The sequence below is a fragment of the Astyanax mexicanus genome, chromosome 17 (assembly GCF_023375975.1).
Source record: "Astyanax mexicanus isolate ESR-SI-001 chromosome 17, AstMex3_surface, whole genome shotgun sequence".
NCBI classification, from domain to species: Eukaryota; Metazoa; Chordata; class Actinopteri; order Characiformes; family Acestrorhamphidae; genus Astyanax; species Astyanax mexicanus.
The window spans coordinates 40087501-40108483 of record NC_064424.1 but is presented as its reverse complement, the minus strand read 5'-3'; the positions used below and the strand labels follow the sequence as shown (position 1 = coordinate 40108483).

Below are 20983 nucleotides of genomic sequence, written 5' to 3'. Positions count from 1 at the left end.
TTGCCCAGATTACAGATTTTTTTTTGTTTTTACTTCTTTCTGATCAAACAAACATTAATATCAGACAAAGATAATCTGAATAAAAACAAAAAGTAGTTTTTAAATGATGATTTCATTTATAAAAGGAAAATTATTTCCAAACCAACCAAAAGTATTCCCCCAATAAATTAACTATGATTAACCACATTGCTTGGAAAGCTGAATTCAATTTTACTAACCACGATCAGGCCTGATAACTGATTTCGGGCGGCACGGTGGCTTAGTGGTTAGCCTCCCAGCACTGGGGTCTTGGGTTCAAGTCCCTATCTGGGCGGAGTTTCCATGTTCTCCCTGTGTCTGCATGGGTTTCCTCCAGGGACTCCGGTTTCCTCCCACAGTCCAAAAACATGGAGATCAGGTAAATTGGATACTCTAAATTGTCCAGAAAAATTTATTACTCTAAATTGATCTGGTGTATATGTGTAAGTGTGTGTGTATGACTGTGCCCAGATATGGATTGGCACTCTGTCCTGGGTAAGTGCTGTAGTGCCCGATGCAGTCCTCCAGGTGGACGTGGTTGTTTCTGGTTGAGAGTACGCTGTGCGCTATTGGCTGCCGCTTCTCACCGATGTGTGGATGAGTGTTAATGTGTAATGTGCTTGTGTGTAAAACGTGTTTATTGTAAAGCATCCTTGGGTTTCTAGAAAGGCGCTATATAAGTTAAAATTCATTCATTCATTCATTACTGCCAGACCTGTAGAATCTGGTCTATCTGGTCGCGGTGTTTTAGGCCATAAGAGCACGTTTTTCTTTGCTGGCACTTCCTGCTGTCTAAGAAATGCAGTGCAGTAACTTTGCAGTGTTTATTTTGCTGCCAGTATTATATTGTTTATTTACAGTAAAATGCTTTACAGTGTATAGCTAGCTATAATTTCACAGTACTTCATTGGCCACTAATTACCTCAGACTTTTAAATGACATTGTCATGAAAGGGTGCAGGGAAGACGTGGAGGCGGACGTAAACACAGGTAAGAAATAAATAATTTATTAAATAAATAACAAAGATAAACAAAGAAACAAGTAAACACGTAACAAAGATAATAAACCAAAATAAACGAGGGAGACTAGAGAACATAAACAAACTAGAGATAATAATAATAATAAACAAACAGGGAATATATATATATATATATATATATATATATATATATATATACAAGGGAATAAACTATAAATAACAAGGAAATAAACTACAAACGAGAAAACAAGAAATAAACGAGAAAAAAGGGACTAATGCTATAGGAGACAAGGAAACACTGAGAGAAGCTTTGAAACACAGAGAGAGACGAACGACAGGTGAAGGTGCAAAGACCGACGAAGACAAAGTGGCACAGGGGACTATTTATATGAACAGGAAACACACTAGAAGTGGAAACACCTGGGGAAGGGGCGGAGCTACAAATGAGACACGTGGTGGAAAACTACTGAGACAGGAGACACAGAGGAGCACAGGTCACGTGGAGAAAACACACAGAGACATGAGACAAGGCCAGAAACAGGGCGAGGACGTGACAGACATGGTTATTGTAAAGAAATTTTTAGTTCAGATAATTGATTTTTTATGTGTATAAATTAAAATTTTAAGTTTTACCAACTTTCAAAATTGACTTTATGTTTTTGTTTGCCTAATTTAAGTTGTATGAAATGTGTATTGTATGTCATGCTGACCATAAAAAATAAGTTGTGTCAGTTACACTGGGTGAAACACTATATATTTTGTTAACTTAAGTTAATTTAAGCAACTGGGAATTTATTACTAGATATCGGTGTTTTTCTCAGTCATATAAGCTTGTGGTAATGCAGATGTGACCAGCTGGACCCAACAAACCAAACCAGTCAAACTCTGCAACACAAAACACAAAACAGAGGAACTTGCTCTTATAGCCTACAACACTGAGACCAGGCAGCTAACTATTATATAACACATAGAAATTCCCGGAGAAGGCAGCAGCGGCCTGTGGAGAACGACTACACACTGATGGAGAGTAAGAGATGCGACAACATGCCCAATATGCAAAGTAGGGTTCACTGCAATGTGTAATTTTTGCCAAAAGATTATTTAGTAAGACCAACAAAAGTGACAGTTTGTATTATTTTTTTTTCTAAACTGAAAGCATAGTCATTTCTGAGTGAGAAAGGGACAAAATATTGTGTTTAATGCTACCAGTGTGCTGAAACGACCATCCCTGCTAAGCCTAATAATACACTGCTCAAAAAAATAAAGGGAACACTCAAATAACACATCCTAGATCTGAATGAATGAAATATTCTCATTGAATACTTTGTTCTGTACAAAGTTGAATGTGCTGACAACAAAATCACACAAAAATCATCAATGGAAATAAAATTTATTAACCAATGGAGGCCTGGATTTGGAGCCACACACAAAATTAAAGTGAAAAAACACACTACAGGCTGATCCAACTTTAATGTAATGTCCTTAAAACAAGTCAAAATGAGGCTCAGTATTGTGTGTGGCCTCCACGTGCCTGTATGACCTCCCTACAACGCCTGGGCATGCTCCTGATGAGGTGGCGGATGGTCTCCTGAGGGATCTCCTCCCAGACCTGGACTAAAGCATCCGCCAACTCCTGGACAGTCTGTGGTGCAACGTGACGTTGGTGGATGGAGCGAGACATGATGTCCCAGATGTGCTCAATCGGATTCAGGTCTGGGGAACGGGCGGGCCAGTCCATAGCTTCAATGCCTTCATCTTGCAGGAACTGCTGACACACTCCAGCCATGGGCGTGGTAGTGGGGGGAAAAGTGGACCTGACTACCCAGGGCCCGAGTAGGGAGAGGGGCCCATGAAAATCCTGATTTTTTTTTCGCTCACTTTCCTTTGTTTACTGGCATGGATAGGGGCCCATTAACATAGAGGGGGTGTACAGGGCCCAGAATTTGCTGCTACGCCCCTGACTCCAGCCACATGAGGTCTAGCATTGTCCTGCATTAGGAGGAACCCAGGGCCAACCGCACCAGCATATGGTCTCACAAGGGGTCTGAGGATCTCATCTCGGTACCTAATGGCAGTCAGGCTACCTCTGGTGAGCACATGGAGGGCTGTGCGGCCCTCCAAAGAAATGCCACCCCACACCATTACTGACCCACTGCCAAACCGGTCATGCTGAAGGATGTTGCAGGCAGCAGACCGCTCTCCACGGCGTCTCCAGACTCTGTCACGTCTGTCATGTGCTCAGTATGAACCTGCTTTCATCTGTGAAGAGCACAAGGCGCCAGTGGCGAATTTGCCAATCCTGGTGTTCTCTGGCAAATGCCAAGCGTCCTGCACGGTGTTGGGCTGTGAGCACAACCCCCATCTGTGGACGTCGGGCCCTCATACCATCCTCATGGAGTCGGTTTCTAACCGTTTGTGCAGACACATGCACATTTGTGGCCTGCTGGAGGTCATTTTGCAGGGCTCTGGCAGTGCTCCTCCTGTTCCTTCTTGCACAAAGGCGGAGGTAGCGGTCCTGCTGCTCGGTTGTTGCCCTCCTACGGCCTCCTCCACGTCTCCTGGTGTACTGGCCTGTCTCCTGGTACTGGCCTGTCTCCTCTAGACACTACGCTGACAGACACAGCAAACCTTCTTGCCACAGCTCGCATTGATGTGCCATCCTGGATGAGCTGCACTACCTGAGCCACTTGTGTGGGTTGTAGAGTCCGTCTCATGCTACCACGAGTGTGAAAGAACCACCAACATTCAAAACTGACCAAAACATCAGCCAGACAGCATAGGTTCTGAGAAGTGGTCTGTGGTCCCCACCTGCAGAACCACTCCTTTATTGAGTGTGTCTTGCTAATTGCCAATAATGTCCACCTGTTGTCTATTCTATTTGCACAACAGCAGGTGAAATTGATTGTCAATCAGTGTTGCTTCCTAAGTGGACAGTTTAATTTCACAGAAGTTTGATTTACTTGGAGTTATATTGTGTTATTTGAGTGTTCCCTTAATTTTTTTGAGCAGTGTATATTCATTCTAAAAACTGGGGTGTCGTGTCGCTTTTTGCGGGAGTTCTTCTGGCCATGTCACACGTCTTTATGTAATTACGTCACACGTAGAGTCTTTAAAAGAGGTTCCGGTTCCATGTTGCTGAACGCGATCGGCTGGTGGAGCAATGGAGACTTCAGAAGAGGAACCTCAGACCTCAGTAGCTCATTCATTTACACTGACAATACTGACAACCGTATATATTAAAACTCTCTTACATCCTTTAAAGACATTTCCCTCAGCAGTTTCTAGAGGTGGAAAAAGTACAGAAAAATTTTAATTAAGTAAAAGTACCTTTACTTTTACTTAATTCTACTCAAGAAAAAGTAAAATTACCCATCTAAAAAATCTACTCGAGTAAAAGTAATTTAAAATGTACTTTAAGTAAAAGTTACATAGTTACTTTTAATTATTTGATGTAAAAAAGTACAACAAATCATGAATTAAATTGTTTTAATGAACTATTATTTTACATAATAATTTGGACCTTTCAGGCAGTATTTGTTCAGACCATCCCATAAAACATTTTTTAAGAACAAGTGATATAGGTTTCTATAATCCATTTTTTTCTATACTATTAAAAAGTTATGGTAATATATGTGACTATAAACTGTATTTTTATAGTTTTACAGTTGTTTACATTGTTATATTTTAACTTGCAATTGCTGTGCTTTAACTGCTATTTAAATGTTTTTTTGTTTTTTTTAACATTTAAGTAGATTGTTTAATAATAAAAGTACTTACACCACATGCTTCCTCCGGTTTGATGTGGAAGTTTTGAAAGCTGACAGCTCTGTCCAGCGGGGCACATTTTGCATTGCATGAGGACGTTATTGCCTTGTTATTCCACGCGCAATCATCCATGTGCCGGCGCATCCGCGTCAATTATTATTATTTTTTAATTCAGACAATTGTTTTTTTGCCAGCATTTTATTTTTTACTCAGTAACGGGGAATTTTCCAATGTAGCAAAGTAAATTACTTGTGTCAAAATGTAATTGAGTAAAAGTAAAATGACCTATTTTAAAAACAACTTTAAAAATGACAAATTACTCATAAAATCTACTCAATTACAGTAACTTGAGTAAATGTAATTCATTACTTTCCACCTCTGGCAGTTTCTGACTAAGCACGCTCTCTCTCTCTCTGAGTGAACATAACCTGGAGTTGGATGTATCCTCTCTGAAAGGAGACAGCATCACACCCGGCCATTTTAAAATAATTCTTTCACACGTTGGGTGCAATTAGCCTTTCTCACCAGAGAGGGCCCTAAATCCCCAAAATCCCAAAATGTATCTTTAAAAAAAGAATTACTAATGTTAGTTGAGGTGATTAGTTTGCTATAGTTTATGAAGCAATTACATTTTTTTCAGCTCACTTAAAAATGACATTAAAGAGAACAGTTTTAAGTTTTGTTTTTTAATGTGTACAGCAGAGCGCTCAGTTTGCCCATGCTAACCCTGTCCACAGTTGAAAGCTCCACTACTCATCTACTCAAAAAAAAAATTGTATTTACAGCTGCTGGCATGTGCCTTGGTTATTACTGTCCACCAACCAGCATCCTACATTTACATTTACTGTACATGCACGTTTCAATAATCTCCTGCATTGAGTGTAACATGCGGCAGCCTGTTAGCCATGTATTGGTGTCTGCTGAGGTGCTGACAGTCAGACACTGGAGTCACGTCTCTGTACTTTCCTGTCCTGAAATAGAGGAATAATATTCTAATCCTATAGGAGCAGTTATGTACATGGAAAAAGCCTTGTGTGCTCGTTATGTGTTTTTAGAGCTCATAACGCAGTGTGTAAATCAGTGGGCTTCCACTGCAGGTTCTGTTATTAGAATCCTCAGTTAACCTCGCTCATTTCCCCTTGTTAACATTGTCACCAGGGCAGCAGTTTCCAGGGTTTAATTGATTTACCTGGTGCTGGATCTGTGCAGTTCCGTGCTCACGGGGAGTGTATTCAATTTTGGACCAATTATACCTGAAACTGAAATTAAGGTCAATGTTAAACTGAGCTAAAGGCTAAAGCTGTTGCCATGTGGGTCAGCCAGACACGATTCTTGATGTAGCTTTCCAGCTTTCTCCAGTTTACAAGAGTCTTTCGCAGTAAAGGAAATAGTTCTCACAGTTTTCCCTTTCTCTAAAGAAAATATTTCTACTTTTAATAGTTACAGAGTTCTCTGCTTTTCTGTGTCTTTTTCTAGTTATTATGATGAAAATGTGAATGTGTGTGTGTAAATACTGCAGTAGAGAGCAACAGCAGTAACACCATCTGTTCCAGCACTTCTTTACTACAGATGAATTATATATTTTTTGTATTCTTTACCAAAGAGCAATTTATTTCCATTGTGACATATCAGCTGTAAGAAACCAATGAAGTGTTCCATAAAAAACCTGGGCAATTTACAGATAAATTCTGTACACTGGATTTTGTACCATTTCCAGTTATTGACTAAAACAGAAGAGCTAAAAAAAATGGCAAAAACGGGAGTGTTTTAAAACTTTTGATTGGTAGTGTAGAATAAAATGTAAAAAAAACCCAAAAACTTTTTTTTTTCGTTTTTTTTTTTTTTCGTTTTGCAGCATCCCTATGTAGCTAACCAGCAATAGTTAAATGCAAAAGTTTGGACACACAGTCATGACATCTCCGATGACCATACAGTTACTCTGAAACTCTGTTTCTCCTTGTACCCTGTTCTTTAATGGTGACCACCACATAGTAGTTATTATTTGGATGGTGGGTCATAATTAGCACTGCAGTGACTGATTCAGTTAAACTAATACAAATCAAACACACGCCTCCACCAAGTATCACTGCATTTCTGAGAATGACCCCAAAAATAGCTGTATTGCCTAGCTAAGAACATTAGTAACAGGCACAATCAGGCCTGGACTTTAACTGTACTTGTGTACAGCATTGTCAGATTCAGGAATCATACTGTATTAAAATAAAAAAAGTGGATTTCCAAGTTTAAGTGTTTTTTTTTAGCAGACAGTTAATTGGTTAACAGCTCAAGCTTGCAAGTTATTGATTTTCATTTAAATCATCTGCCATGGGGCTTTTATTATGAAGCCCGAAATAGTGGATTAACCATAATGGATATCACCTGATCGACTAACTGTTTTTTTAGGTGAATAAACACAGCCTGGAGCCTGAATGATACCTGGTGCTCAATCTGGAGACTGGTGTACTGATCTAATGTGGTAACATCTAGAGATGTCCCTGATTCGATCATGTGATCGGAGATCGGGGCCAATCGTTTAAGTTTTAATGCATCCGAATTGGGTGGAAAAGATCAGGATCCCTGATTTTCCTGAATTATGATTAATCACAGAATTTTTGTTAGTTTTTTTTTTTTTTTTCAAGAAGATGCATATTTAATTTAATATTTTTTTCAAATTGTATGTCTTGAAATGGATGTTTCTGTAATAATAATAATAATAATAATAATAATAATAATAATAATAATAATAATAATAAATAATAATATTAATAAACCATAAGCAACAACTTGCATGTGTTCTTTCTTGGGTTTTTTTTTTCTTCATGCGTTACTTACATTGTATTTATTTGGTCTGGTTAGTTTTGGTTTCACACTGCAGTTTAGTGTTTGGACTAAAGAACTTTATTACATCCTGTCGTCATCAGCTACCAAACAAAGCAGGTGTGAAAATGCTCTTAGACAAACTCCAGCATTATGATGGAATGAATGGTCTGGCTCTTCATGGTGGTGAAAAATCAATCCCCTCCCATCGGTCAGGCTGGTCAGTCAGTCAGTGCAGGTGTGTGTTCTGTTCTTTTAGAGAAACAGTATTTATGCTGAGTCACTTTCTCCATGTTCGATAATTAAATGTGCCATTCATGTGTTCAGGAGGGAGACCATGATGGTTTATTTATCACCTTCACTACCATGTCCTGAAGCCATGAGTGTGTGAATATATGAGCTCTCCCACACACACACACACACACACACACACACACTATGCTCTCTGTAAAAAAATCAGGCCCCTGAACCAGCAGGAAATGAGCAAACTCCAGAGGCAGGACACAATGGTGGGCACTATGGGGTATGACTACACCATTTAAACCCATGGCTGTACTTATTATGTTGCCTTAAATTTTAATGAGCAGATAGAAAAGCCCTCTTTTTTCTTCAGGTGAGCTGATTTCCTGTAAACCACTCAGCACACACACACACACACACACACACAAACACACACACACACTCCCTAGAATGCCATCAACACAAATAATGAGCAGTAAAGGGGGTTAAGGCCTGCATGGAACAGAACCCACCATTTACTCCGACTTTATAGGCTATACTTTCATCCGCACCTGAGATCACACACAGAACAGATGTTGCCTGAGTCTTTTTATGCTGATGTGATAAGTTGCAAGTTAAACAACCTCTTGCGAGAAATCAAAGCGAGTGAACCGCCATGTTTCCTGGAAGTCTGTGGTATTAAACGTATTGCTGTTCTCTCTCTCTCTCTCTCTCTCTCTCTCTCTCTTTCTCTCTCTTTGTGTAGAAGATATCAACCTGCTGGATCAGCTGTGGCAGGTGGCCAACAGCAGTAATGCCACTGTGACTCTGGAGGGTCAGAGATGTCCAGTGCTGCATGTAGGGCAGTACTCCACCCTCGCCCTGCCTTTACGCCAGCTGTTTGGACACAGGTAAACACAGTCTTCCTCTTTCACAGTGCAGAAAAGAAAAGGGATTTATTCCTGATGTGTTTTTGGGAGTTAATCAAGCTATATAGTATTGGGCAGTATTGGAAAGAATGCACCAATATAAAAAAAGCTTACTTCACACTAAGGCAGTCTGATGATAAGAATAGCCTCTATAGGCCCAATTGTATTGATCTATAGGCAAGCTGTCATCTTGATTTTGAAAGTGCGTGTTGTGTCTGCGCTGCCAACATAGCAATGAACATCTGACTGTTGACATCTGTCTATGTTGTATTTAGTCAGTGGTGCACCTGTGTTTTTTGTTGCCAAGATAGCAATATGCCAAAAATCTACCTGAACACACCTCACTTCCAGACCACCACACTCATTGGCTTAAGATTTACAGATTCACATGTATCAGTGCTATTTATTTATTTTTTTGCTTTCAGTAGACTAGACTTACATTACTTAACAAGTGTTTCTGAAACTCGTCTAGTCCGGTAACAGCAGATTATAGCTCTCTATATAATAACATTTTCTATACTTAGTTAAAAAAAACAGCACAACAAACTTTTTATCTGTTAAAAAAATTAAACAAAAAGTAATCACTGTATAAAAAGAGAATTCTGCCCTCAGGGTTTTCTAACAGAATCCGTGAGGGTTAGAAAAAAGACGGAAAGTGCTGCTTCGCCTAACTTACGTTTATTTTAAAGTGTATTCCACAAGGCTAACGTGCATTACTCATTAGTTAATGATTTAAAATGCAGTGAAGGCTGTATGATTTGTGTGTCGCGGCTCGAGGAAGAGGGATGTTTGTGTCTAATATAACTAAAACACCTTAGCTAACGATGACGAATTACACAGATCCCTTTTACACATTAAATATCGCTAAAATTAACTAACTAACTATGTTTTACCTGCCTCCAGAAACTGAAAAAGCTTACCTTTCTAAATATATTGGAAACGAGACGCATGCCACATATTTAGAGTTTAATTTTCCATGGTAGTGCAGCTGAACTTATCCTATAAATTATGTTTATTCAGTAAGTGGGAGAGGAGCCACTGTGTGGATCAGCTGTGTTGTGCTGAATTCAGCACCCCCGCCAGGAAAAGCACCACACACACCGTCTTCTTGGCTTTAACTTTACTAAGAAAATGAAAATACCCAAGATACTGTTCTAAGATAGGCTGACTTGTAAGAAGTAATGAAAAATAATCATGTCACCTACAGCCTCTCCTGTGAGGGGATGCTTTTCCTAGTGGGCGTGCTAAATTTGGTACAACACCGGTTAAAAGTACGCTGTGTGGAGCATCTGTGTTCCAATCACTGCTCAATAAGATAATTTATTACAAATTAAAATGTCCCCATTCGTCGGTCTTTGATATTCATTAGTTTTAGTAGTTGGCAAAAAAATACAATACGTTTCGTCATAGTTTTTGTTTTTAAGTATTAATTTTTATTTAGTTTTCGTCTCGTTTTGGTCATAGTTTTCGTTAAAGAAATTAACACTGGTGAAAATAGACTGCTGGTGAGGTTTAAGATAGCAATGAGCATCATGATGAGCCTTGCGCAGGGTGAAAGATAGGGCCCCATAAATGAAAACTTACTTGGTTGGGGTGGATGCACATTTAACAACTAACATCTCATGACTTTTGATTTATTAATGTGAAAATAACTTAATATGTTATGATAATTGTTTAATTGTTAATTGTTACCACAGCAAGATTAAGTTTAAAACATTAAAACCTGCTATTTTGGAGACACAGGTTTGTTGTCTGACAGTGATGAAATGTATTTACTGTAAATCTAACTGTAATTGGTGTTTCCTTTCAGCTTTGGGGATGAGTTCAGTTTGCTGCTGCAGTTGCGCAGTTCTCAGCGTGATGACCGCAGTCTGCTGACCTTCCTCTGCCCTGACGGACACATCCTGCTGCAGATCCGCATCAGTGCTTTCTCCTTCACCTTCATCAGCACACAACAGCGCCACTACGAGTCAGTTTCAGCTCACCTCACACACACACATACACATTCAATATATCAGACATGGCCATAATTCTATATTAATGAAACAAGTTATTTTTGACAGTTTTGTTTCTTCTGCATTTGTTAGAATATCCAGTTAATTCCAATTAAATGAGTAATTGGTCATTCTGGTTGTATTGTATTTTAAGCAGATGAAGTCTGAGATATGTACTGTTGTGAACACTGATCATAAAGTAGCTAGATATGCTAACCCAGCATTGCAACAGAATATATAAACAAGTATACCTAAACAGCTTTCACACACATCACACAAACAGAAAGGAGTATAGTTGGGGCACCATGTACGTAGCTAGCAGATAACATATATATCCACTGCCTTACAGAGAACAGGAGCTGCATCTGTGGTTAAAGAAGCTAAATTTAAAACATCCACCAAAATGTCAATACATCTGCTCTTACCATTATGTGGAGGGGAATCTCAGGTTTAAGCTTCTGGGGAAACAAACTTTCTGTAAATCTATCAAAAACTTAATTTCACTTCTCAAATATTACTATGTTTTTCTGCTATATTATATATTCATTAAAATTATCGGGGGTGCCCAAATTTTGTGGGGAAAAAAAGTATTTAGTCAGTCACCAAGTGTGCAAGTTCTCCCACTTAAAAAGATGAGGGGGGCCTGTAATTGACATCATAGGTAAACCTCAACTATGAGAGACAAAATAAAAATGAGAAAATCTGATTTTTAAATAATTTATTTGTAAATAATGGTGGAAAATAAGTATTTGGTCAAGATATCTGGCTATCACAGACCTGCAACTTCTTCTTTAAGAGGCTCCTGTGCAGTGATGGTATAGATACTTTGAAAAAGTAATCCGATTACTGATTACTGATTACTCCTTTTAAAAGTAACTTAGTTACTTTATGGATTACTTGATTTTAAAAGTAACTAAGTTACTTTACAAGTTACTTCATTAGTTACTTTCAGCAGCTGCAGACACCACCTCCCGCCGCCTTAACATAAAAATTATAACCAGTTTTGCCAATACTCCCTTTATTGGAAAATGCATTTTTAACAGCAACATTGTATCTCTAGACATTTAAAGTTAAACTATTTCCTGAAAAAAATAAAATATGGTCTTTCTTGATTTCACCTAACATAAAAACTTGTTTTTATAAAAAAATATAAAATAAAGAAAGTCTTTCTTGACCTGACATATTTAACACTGTAAAACTGAACATTGAAGCTGTTGTTCTCAGCAGGGCAGCAAGGAGTGGTTTTACAAAACAAAACCGTGTAGATTTAATTTTTACATGTTAAGTGTGAAACAGTGGAGTGGGGTGACTAAACCAATGGTTGTACCTCATTAACAGAAGCTTCTTTTTCTTCTAGGCACTTTGTTGCCAGCACAGAGTGTACAGCACAGAGTGTATTGGAACCTTTAGCTGATACTAACTCAAAATAGTGGCAAATTTCCAGCTACAAAACACGCTTCTCTCACCTGCCTCTATGGATTCGTTTGTGTCGCTGCGTTGTGTGTGTGTGTTGCATAGGACAGATGAACTTTTGTTATTGACCAAATACTTATTTTCCACCATTATTTGCAAATACATTCTTTAAAATCAGACAATGTGATTTTCTGTTTTTTTTCAGTTTTTTTTTTTTTCATTTTGTCTCTTATAGTTGAGGTCTACAAATTATGTCAATTACCTCTCTAAACTTTTTAAGTGGGAGAACTTGCACAATTGGTGACTGACTAAATATGATTTTTCCCCACTGTATATACACTCTTTCTTAACTGCTATACACCTATATGTGCTATACATTATGCTAAAGGACTTTAAAAATAAGTTAATCAAGGGCTTTTTAGTAAAGCAATGATATATATATATATATATATATATATATATATATATATATATATATATATATATTTTTTTTTTTTTTTTTTTTTTGTAGATAGCTGTTGAGAATGTATTCCAGTAAGAAGATTGGAAAAATCTCATTATTCATGGCCAGTGAGAGGCTGAAAAAAAAACAAAGTAAAAGGTCTATTTCGCAAACCCTCAAACCAATATTGCAGACGATCTGGGGCTGAGTAAAAGCTTGTGCTCACAGCTGGACAGACATTTTTCAGCCTAATGAAATTTAAATAGGCTTTTGTTGGGCAGGATGTCTCTCTTTCTGCAAATTGCATTTGTATCCTATTAGACGCAAATATAATACAGTAGATTAGCATATTTTTTTTTGCGTAACATCTCACTGCCAAGAGTACTGTATTAGCTAAATTGAGCTGAGCTCAGATTCGCGTGCATGAAGATAAAAGCCTTTTCCATTCTTTGTGTCATTTTTCTCATTCTGAATTGATTAGTCTTGAATAGAAGTTTATTAGAAGCCCTGGTCCTCAGCACAAAGACCCCTCTGGCAGTGTGATTGAATATAGCATTTGATGACATTAACCAAGAGCAGACTTCACTTTTGAGACCTGGAGTATAAATTTGGCCTCTTAGAACTAATATTTGGTTACGATGCTTAATTAACTCTTTTGGCGGAGCAGTAAATGATGTTTTCACACTGCAGTTTATTTTCCTCTGTCATAAAAGCAGAATTATGTGTTTTCTCAATGTGTGATCAAATGATCAGATGGCTGTATGTATGCTATACAAACATATTCTGAAGTTCTATTGGATGTAAGTCATCTTGGATGTGTTATGTAGGAGTAGGAGCCTAATTTATGGTATTGACTTAAATACTGTGTATTGTGTCAAAACAAAGAAAGCAGCAGTGATTCCTCTGTTCTTCACATGCACAAACATTCCAGTTTGGCTCCACGCTCTTTGCTCTTTGTTTTAGGTTTCCTGTGGGCGTACTGTCTGATGGAAATTGGCATCGGGTGGCAGTGAGTGTGTCTACAGGACGGTTGGCTGTGTACGTGGACTGTGCCATGGTGGAGAGCGTAGACTGGGTCTACCAGGATGGCCTGGGCATCGCCACCGATGGACTCGTCATGTTGGGAGGAATCATTGAGGAATTTGAGACACCATTTGAGGTAAAAGCTCTGTCTCTCTAGGCTTGGTTTAATCCAAATTACTGTATTTTTGCACTATAATGCGCTCTTAAAATCCTTTAACTTTCCCATAAATCGACAGTGTTCCTTATAATCTGGTGCACCTTATATGGGACATTCCAGGATTTTGGTACATTTCCTGTACCACCACTTAAATTTCAAATACACATATCCAAATTGTACTTGTTATAAGACAAATTGTAAAATATGGTGGAAAAATAAGCTCCTTAGATATTATTCAAAAGACCGAATGAATACCTTTGGACCACCTCAAAAAATGACCGTTTTCTCTTGTCCCACACAATGGGTGACCAACTCCTTTGGCAAATTTAACAATTAAAATAAGCTCTAAATAAATGACTTCCTCTTGTATATTGTTGATATGCATCTCCTTTACTTATTAAAACAACTTCTTTGGTCTACATTGTTTTGCATGTTACAGTTTTTATGCTATTAAGTTGTGTCCCACAACATTCGCTCAACCCTGTTACCATAAGGAATTTTACCTGGCAGAGAAAGAGTTAAAAATATTTGTCTACTGGCACAAAGGAAGTGACATCACAAGGACATTTTCTGCCCACATGGCAAGACCAAGAGTAAGTGCTCTAACAATTTTCAAGTTTTTTTCCAAATATGTTTGTCCAAGTTGTGTGTGTCACTCAGTGAACGCAACCCTGTTACTCATATTGTAAGACTAATAATGAGTAGAGTCAAAATTTACTTTATATACTTATATAACCATGTTTGTCCTTGATCTTGTATACATAGCTACATTTTACAGTAAGCATCTGTTCCTGGGGTAAACCACAACTTAGCCTAGATTTGCAACCCTGTTACTCGCAACCCTGTTACTGTAAGTTACCAAATATATTGCATACCAACTAAAGCATCTAATTAAAACTGCTTTGATACCTGAGCTTGACGAATCAAACTTTTTAATAGTCTATTACCTGTATTTAATTAATATATGACTAAAAATTATCAAATTGAAGATCAAATTTTCAGAAGTGACCACCCCTGAAATGTACCAAAATCCTGGAATGTCCCTTATATACATTTTACCAGTCAGGTTGTAAAGAGCAGTAAAGCCACTGTGCTGAAGTACAGCGTTATACAGGAGTTTAAGTTTAGTATTATCGGACTATATCCTGCTCCTAACCCCGGCTAGCACTGCTGGAGCAGCATAAGCATTACCCGCTAACCGCGCCGGCTCTTTCGCTATTTAGAGGTGAGTATTATTGGCCTGTAGCCTGCTCCTAACCCTGGGTAGCGCTGCTGGAGCAGCATAAGCATTACCTGCCAATCACGTCGGCTCTTATCTGTTAAGATGGTTCCTACTACTAGCTCTTGCTTTTGTCTAACCTAAACAGACCATGTTATTTTTAATTCAATTTGATTTTTGACCAAAATAATTATTTTGGAAAAACCCCAAAGGAAAAAAATATGCATTCTGTACAGATACAAAAGCTCAGTTCTACACAGTTGGTCCTGCATCAGCTCCCTGTTAGCTCTGATTGATGAAGACAGTCTCGTAATTCATCATGCTACTTGTCCGCACTTCACGACACATGAAGACATCCCCAGACCTGTCCCTGCAGACCTCAAACCCCAGCTCGCTCCTGAGGAATGGAGGTTTAAGGGCAGAGGAACATGTACCAGGAGGGATAAGCTTAACATCTGTGTTTGTACTTTTCCAATGACATGATGTATCTCCCATCGCGTCGTCCCCTCTGGACAACCAGAGACTTTACTCTTTTACAATGTTACAGGTTGTTATTCTGTCACAGACATTTTTTTTTCTTACACAACATCCAGAAACAGATGAGTTTCATGTACAGTACCAGTCAAATGTTTGGACTCACCTTCTTATTTAATGTTTTTAATGTTTTTTTTTTTTCATTCAAACTATGAAGGAACACATAAGGAATCATGTAGTAACTTAAAAGTGTTAAACAAACCAAAATACTCTGTGAAGCATTTAGTGTTGGGTGCTCTTATCTGGGGTGCTGTTAGCTATCAGTTTTGAGGCTGGTATTTCTGATAAACTTATAATTCAGAACTCAGCACATTCCTGATGAAAGCCAGTTTCATCATAACGTTTTTTTTTTTATGGTCTTTGCGACTGCAATTGAGGAGACATTGATTCTATTGTTTTACATTTATCCTTTTATACAGTGCCCATTATTAAAAGCTTCAGTGTTAAGAAGGAAAAATGTGATTAATCGTGATTATAATTATTGCATATTGAGTGATTCATTCATTTTTTAATTAATCAACAGCCCTAAAATTAACTAATACTTTGAACCAGGTGTGATTATTCAAACAATTTACCAAACCTATGCAGGAGTTCTCCATCTTTCAGGATCAGTACTAATGATCTCTGAAGCAGGGGTGGAAAAGTAAAGCTAAAATTAAATTGGTTAAAGTAATCCTAAACTGTTTTTTTTTTTTTTTTAACAATGACAACTTGTGTGTCCAGTCCAGGATTATTCATAGAGCTGTGGAGTGTACATAGTACTGGATGAGACCAATGCTTTTTGCATTTTTTCTGGACCCTTTATTTTTTTAGAGTGTATATTTCTAAAGATAAAGATATTTACTAAAGATATTTTTTGCTGAGGAAATATCTTTTTGCTTTTTTGGGGTTTAATTTTTTGGGGGGACAAGCTTTTTTTGAAACTCATGTGATTTTTATGGATTTTTGACACTTGGTCTCTTTATTTTGATTTATTTTTATTTTTTGAAGCTCGTGCTCTGTTTGGAGTTATAGTCGGAGTTGTGTAGTGTTTTACATATTTGCATTTTTTTTTAACAATGACAACTTGTGTGTCTAGTATTACTTTAAAATACTTTAAAATTGCTTTAAAATACAGCATATACCTAACAACGAACTGTTTTTGCGATCAAGTCAACCGTTTCCTTGCTTCACTATACTCTGTACAATCACAAGTGAGCAGCTTGTATAAAGCAATGACATTTCTCTTATCAGGGGAAATGGGTAGCCAGTGACTGGACATGACAGATCTTTAAAGACAGACCACTTTTGCTTGCTTCAGACATTCTAAAAATGTTGAATCCAAAGACTTGGAAAATGGCTCTGCATGCTCTCCTAGAACTGTCTGGTGTGTTTGCACTCCCAGATAAATGGTGAACATCTTCAGGGAGGTACAGAATTAGGTGGTCCACAGCTTACTCACAAGCCGGTCCAGCCGTTCCTGGGCTTGCTTTTTCACAGGATTACCTGACTGCTGTTTCTGCACTATTACAGGGTCTTTTTTTTTTTTTTGCATTTTGTGTCCTGAAGGATAGTTTCAATTCACCTTCTGGTTGATATTAGACTCTAACTTTCCCTAACTCTCAGAGGCCCTATGTAGTATGCATCATGTTACTCTAGATCAGGGGTGTCCAAACTTTTTTTGTTGGGGGCCAGAAGGAGAAATATATTTGAAGTCACGGGCCACAGACAGATATACCACTTTAAATAATAAATTTTCCTGATTATTTCATTTACACACCATTTTACTTGACTTACTATCTTTATCTTTGACAGTGTTGTGTAAACTAAGATTTTTCAAATTGATGTTTCATTTTATGATGTCTCTTGATATAAAACTCCTTAATTACGGCAACTTTTAGACTCTTTGCCCCGTTTTTCTGCGCTAGAAATGCGCACTCTCTCTGCTTTTAGACTCTTTGGCCTGTTTTTCTGTGCTAGAAATGCGCACTCTCTCCGCTTGTAGACTCTTTTACCCCATTTTTCTGGCTTTGGCCCGTTTCTGACACCTAGCGTTCAAACTTTGAATCTCACATTATAAAAACCTGCTTAACAGCGGGCCAACTTTCATTCTATTTCTAAAATATCTCGCGGGCCGCTCCAAAAAAGGAAACGGGCCACAAATGGCCCGCGGGCCGTAGTTTGGATACCGCTGCTCTAGATATTTATCTTATTTTAGAAATAAATATCTTAGTCAGTTCTACTTAGAAGTGTCGCCTTATTTTAAGTAATTTAAACTCAAATAGGCACTCAAATTTAGCAGTTAAGTTGTTCTTGTGGATTCTTGTGTCCAGTTTTGGGATATAAAATCACAGATTTTTACTTGATCTAGGTCTTTCTTCATTAATTTTTTACTTATTTTCATTTTTTTTTTGCTTAGAATAAGCTTTTTATGTCTCAATTTACACACAGTACCAGTCAAAATTTGAACACACCTTAAATTCAGTGGTTTTATTGTAAAAAAATAGCTCTTGCATAGATGACAGCTTTGCACATCTTGTTCAGTTAACAGCTGTGCTGATCTTGTCAAGAGTTAATTACTTGAATTTCTTGTCTCTTAATGTGTTTGAGAGCATCAGTTGTAAAGTAGTGAAGAGGTAGAGTCACAGGTATACAGTGAATAGCTCTATTTGAGTAATGTTCTAATCCAGATTATGGCAGGAACTACTACAAAAATGACTTTTCAGACAACACGAAACATTTCAAGAACTTTGGAAGTTTCTTAAGTGCACCATCAAAAAACATTATGATAAAACTGGCTCTCATCAGGACCACCCCAGAAAGGAAAGAGCAAGAGTTTCCACTGTTGCACAGGTTAAGATCATCAGAGTTACCAGCCTCAGAAACTGCGTACTGAGTATTTTGGTTTGTTTAACACTTTTAAGTTACTACAAAATTCCTTATGCGTTCCTTCATAATCTGGATGACTTCAGTATTTACAATATAAGAAAAAATAAAAACACTGAATAAGATGATGTGTCCAAACTGTGTAACCACAATTTGACCATCAAAATTATTTGTGACATTTTGTGCATTTTACTTCCTTATTCTCACATTTGTGTCATAAACAACCCTCATATATTTAGCAAACTTGTGACACTGACACAGTAATTTAATAATGGTCAATAGGTAAAGGGTAAAGTTTTTTTGTTACATGTAAAGTTCAAGGTCAACCATGAATAACTGAGCTGGTCTTTTTAAATCTGAAAGGTTTTTGCAATGATTTTCAGTTGCTTCCTGTTTTTACCTAAATGACTTTTATTGTGAACAAAAAAGGAAGTCAGACAGACAGGAAGTGACAGGAAGTTGTGGTGACTGCCATTTTGTTTTGGAAGGATTGTCAATAAGGAGGAAACGTTTGCTCCACATCTCTAAACCTTTAAGGAAAAGATAATTTGAGCTGTTGTTTGTGTGGCTGGATTATTCATGCAACTGTGGAGTATGCATAGTACTGGATGAGACCAATGCTTTTTGTATATTTGCTGGACCCTATTATTTTTCAGAGTGTTTTTTGTTTTGGAGATTTTTTTTTTGCTGAGGAATTGGCCTTTTTTCTTTTTGTAAGATTTTAAAGTTTTTTGGGGGGACAAGCTTTTTAAGGAACTGGATTGATTTTTATGGATTTTGAACAGTTGGGTCTCTGATTATTTTTGTTGGTATTTTTTGGAACTCATGCTCTGTTTGGAGTTATGGTCAGATAAATATATATTGTGTAGTGTTTTACATTTGTATCTATATAAAAACTGAACTTACACCACTAGATATGTTTAAAACATTGCTGATTAACAGACTAACTTAACTCATAGTTCAAAATCACTAATATTAACATGTATTAGAAACAAATGGTGTTGATTTTGAGGTTTGAGGTTCAGCCCATTCTGCCTTTAAAGTATATCTGAAAGCTCAAACTACATGGGAAGGTCTGAGCAGCTGCAGACAAGTTCAAAGTTGTTTCAGTCACGTAAGAAAGAGAAAGTAAATATCCCATGAAGTCTAGGAATCACCCTTTAGAATGACCTCATACACTGTACAGCCCTCCTCACACACATAATCACACACTGTACATCCCTCCTCATTAGATCTGCACGATATTGGAAAAAATTACATTGCAAATGTTATTTTTACGTCGATATATATTGCCCCACCTCCTGGCCGCTGCGCTCCTCCAATGAACGTCGCCTCACATTAACACAACGATATCCAGACTGTTCTCATACAGAGTTCCCCGATGGTGGAACAAACTACCTTCCACTACCAGATCAGGAGAATCTCTCACTATCTTTAATAAACTCCTGAAGACAGAGCTCTTCAAAGAGCACTTACTCTCCTAACACCTCTAACTAACTACCTTCTACTACCAGATCAGGAGAATCTCTCACTATCTTTATAAACTCCTGAAGACAGAGCTCTTCAAAGAGCACTTACTCTCCTAACACCTCTAACACACTGACTACTTCTAACCTCATTTCCTTCTTCCCCTCCATTATTTCCCTTCGACCTCCTTTAAGCCCTGTCTAAAGATGTTTTACGTTTAACTTCTATTACTTTTGTACTTCACTATTGTAAGTCACTTTGGACAAAACGTCTGCCAAATGTAATGTAATGTAATATATTGCGATATTAAACAGTGCAGGGCCCATGACCTCACCCCCGCCCCCACCCGTGCGCTGTCTTGCGTCCGGACCAAGTCAGCACCGAGCTCTCAAAACTGGAGGAAAACAGCAAAACGAGAATAATCGCCTTTTAATCAGGCATTTAACTGGCTTTTAAAAAGGTAATTAAGAGCTTTTTTCTAGGAAACTGGAAATATCTGCACAAAACTTTTGATGTATGTTTACAAGCACGTGCCCAACCATGTGGATGGAGGCCATGCGGTTACTTTGTGTTTACTCTTGCCCCCTTAAATAAAACCTGTAAGTGTATACTTCAGTTGTGTCTTAGTTGTGTTATTTTAAATCCAGTTTGGTGGCATGCAGAGCCCAAATCATAAAGATTGTATCACTGGCTAAATATTTATGGGCACAACTGTAACAGAAAACCAATGGAAGTACCAAAAAGATTGAGATATCAATGTGATATATTCTTTGATTATAAAAATATGGAAGAAGTGTTTTATCTTGTTTTTGAAACTGCAAATGTCAAAAGTCTGTCACTTTTTACACTAAATGTAAATCCACTGTATCTCTATTTTTGTTGTTTGGGTTTTGTCATAAATTAACCCTGGCAGTCGTTTTTTAAATTGTATCAAAGTTAGTGAATAAATCACTTAAAATACTTTAAAATCATTTGACTTGACCTCTATTGGCAGTGTATTCCTCAGACTTGGTAACTTGGATCTTGATTAATGAAAGTGTTTAATATGTGCTGTGTCCTGTAGGGTGACCTGAAGCAGGTGACGTTCCTGATGGGTGACCCGGATGCTGCCAGAGATCAGTGTGGGGTTCATGAGCCTCAGT

General features: G+C 37.7%; 1 protein-coding gene across 1 annotated transcript in view; it reads left to right on the top strand.

Moving 5' to 3' along the window:
- The window catches only part of si:ch211-196i2.1 (collagen alpha-1(I) chain), a 205912-nt gene that overhangs the window by 68704 nt on the left and 116225 nt on the right, over nt 1-20983 (top strand). Inside the window, exons 2-5 of the mRNA XM_022676499.2 lie at nt 8565-8709; nt 10538-10696; nt 13540-13735; nt 20905-20983. The exon at nt 20905-20983 is cut by the window's right edge and continues 53 nt beyond it. Coding sequence (XP_022532220.2) covers nt 8565-8709; nt 10538-10696; nt 13540-13735; nt 20905-20983 — 579 coding nt within the window. The remainder of the gene's footprint in view (nt 1-8564; nt 8710-10537; nt 10697-13539; nt 13736-20904) is intronic.